The 1,891-nt window shown below is 43.9% G+C and overlaps 1 protein-coding gene across 1 annotated transcript; it reads right to left on the reverse strand.

Moving 5' to 3' along the window:
* Positions 1-1,063: 1,063 nt before the first annotated feature.
* LOC123107305 (protein RADIALIS-like 3) lies at positions 1,064-1,416 on the reverse strand. The gene has a single exon (XM_044529290.1). The coding sequence runs from the start codon at positions 1,339-1,341 to the stop codon at positions 1,072-1,074; it is 270 nt and encodes an 89-aa protein (XP_044385225.1). The 5' UTR covers positions 1,342-1,416; the 3' UTR covers positions 1,064-1,071.
* Between the last annotated feature and the right edge of the window lie 475 nt (positions 1,417-1,891).

Genomic DNA, 1,891 nt, shown 5'->3' on the forward strand with positions numbered 1-1,891 from the left:
TGGCTATATTCATTCTCTATTTCCTTGACCTTTCCAAAGAAAAATAGCTCACTCTTATGGAAATTTATTTTGAGACGCGAAAGCTGTTCAAAAGACAAAGAATCAACTTCATGTTTTCACTTCATACAGATTGTAAATGTTCATATAGTTATTTATAAACTTGGTCAAAATTTTCAAATTTTGACTTCAGTCAAAGCTAATATGTAGAAGAAATATAATGGAGGGAGCACACAAGTTATCTGATGGCACATAGTCATACCCACATCTACTCCATCTTCGTCGAAAGCAAATCGATAATGATATATAACATGTAAAGTGCAATGTAAAATTGGAGTCTTGAACCAATTGATAGACAAACAATTATATTCTACCAGCACAAGTTCATAAACAGTACACACAATTACCGGGGATTTACATAACTGATGTTTACTCCAAAACTTATTGGCGCGGAGTAATACTGTACACAATGAAAATACACGATACCGTCTACAAGACCAAGCGCACTTGATTTGCTTACAAACCTAATATCACACACACACACACACACACACACGCACGCACGCACGCACGCACGCACGCACGCACGCACAGACACACACACACAGACACACACACATGTTTTCTTCTTTTATTCCTAACCAAGTGCCCACAATCTTCATCATACGGTACATAATTATGCTTGCTTCAATAACATGGTCCCGGCTAAGGACTAGATTATATCAACAGATTATCCTGTTTGCAGGATCCCAAAAGCTTTGCTCCTGAAAAATAAAATAAAACAAAAGATGTACCTTGTAAGTTAACATATCTCAACTTCTCTAATTTAGAACTGGGCTACATTTGCATTTCAATGGGAGAAACATACATGCCCCCATTTGTTTGGATAGTTTTGTGTGGATGCTAGGCTAGGGCATGGTCGATCACTATAATTATTGATAGTTACGAGAAGTGATTGAGTTGAGATCGACCACTATATAGCTCTGAGCTAGGACCTGCTGATATTTCACACTTATAAAAACTGTAGACAAGAGACGAGGATCCGGTTGGGTTTTGGTTACCTTGATTGATGCATCAGTTCCAAGCCCCCTGGCCCTGGGTGTTGTAGTTGGGGAAAGGGACCCTGCCGGAGTCGATCAGCTTGATGTCGCCGTCGAGGATCTCGTAGTGGCGGCGCACCTCGTTGGCCGTCTTGGTCCCGCCCATGGCGCGGGACACCTTGAGCCAGCGGTCGGGCGTGCCCTCGCCATAGTAGGCGAGTGCATCCTCGAACAGCTTGTTATCCTTCTTGCTCCACTCCGCGTTGGCGCCGCCGCGGGATGAGCTCCTCGACCCAGAAGACATCTCCAACAGGATCGGAATTGGTATGTTTCTCGGAAACCGAGCCAAGTTAGCGCTGAGGTTTTTGCACTTGAGAAGCTCCAGTGGTAATGGTTTGATGATCTCTGTGCTGCTTGAGTGCCCGCTATTTATAGGAGCTTGTGGCGCTCCTATGGTCGGGCTTGGCGACTGAAAGGTCAGTGAGGCTAATTAGATTCTGATTCTGAACTTTTTTGGACGAAGGTTCTTCCTTTGGAATGTAGATTCTGGTGCTGCGGTGCGCCTGGGAACAAAGGAGCACGATCCATCCACACGTCAACATCTCAAATGCATGCATGGCCCGTTATTTTTTGTTTTCTTGAACTTGCAGCAAAGAGTCAGGTTTCTTATCTACTGGGTCCTGCCTTGCATTTCGATCATTTTGCAACAAGATTCAAAAGTCCAACAGGTGCCATTTCGAAAGAAAAAGTCCAACAGGTAGCGTTTTACCGAAAAAGGCTTTCGCCCCGCTTTATAAATAAAGCAAACCGCCAAGAGCACACAAACATAGACTAGTTCAGCGCGCACACACACC

This window comes from Triticum aestivum, chromosome 5A (assembly GCF_018294505.1).
Source record: "Triticum aestivum cultivar Chinese Spring chromosome 5A, IWGSC CS RefSeq v2.1, whole genome shotgun sequence".
NCBI lineage: Eukaryota > Viridiplantae > Streptophyta > Magnoliopsida > Poales > Poaceae > Triticum > Triticum aestivum.

What these genes read in the sequence shown, in the direction of transcription:
- LOC123107305 (XM_044529290.1), bottom strand. Translation starts at nt 1,341, where the DNA reads ATGTCTTCTGGGTCGAGGAGCTCATCCCGCGGCGGCGCCAACGCGGAG.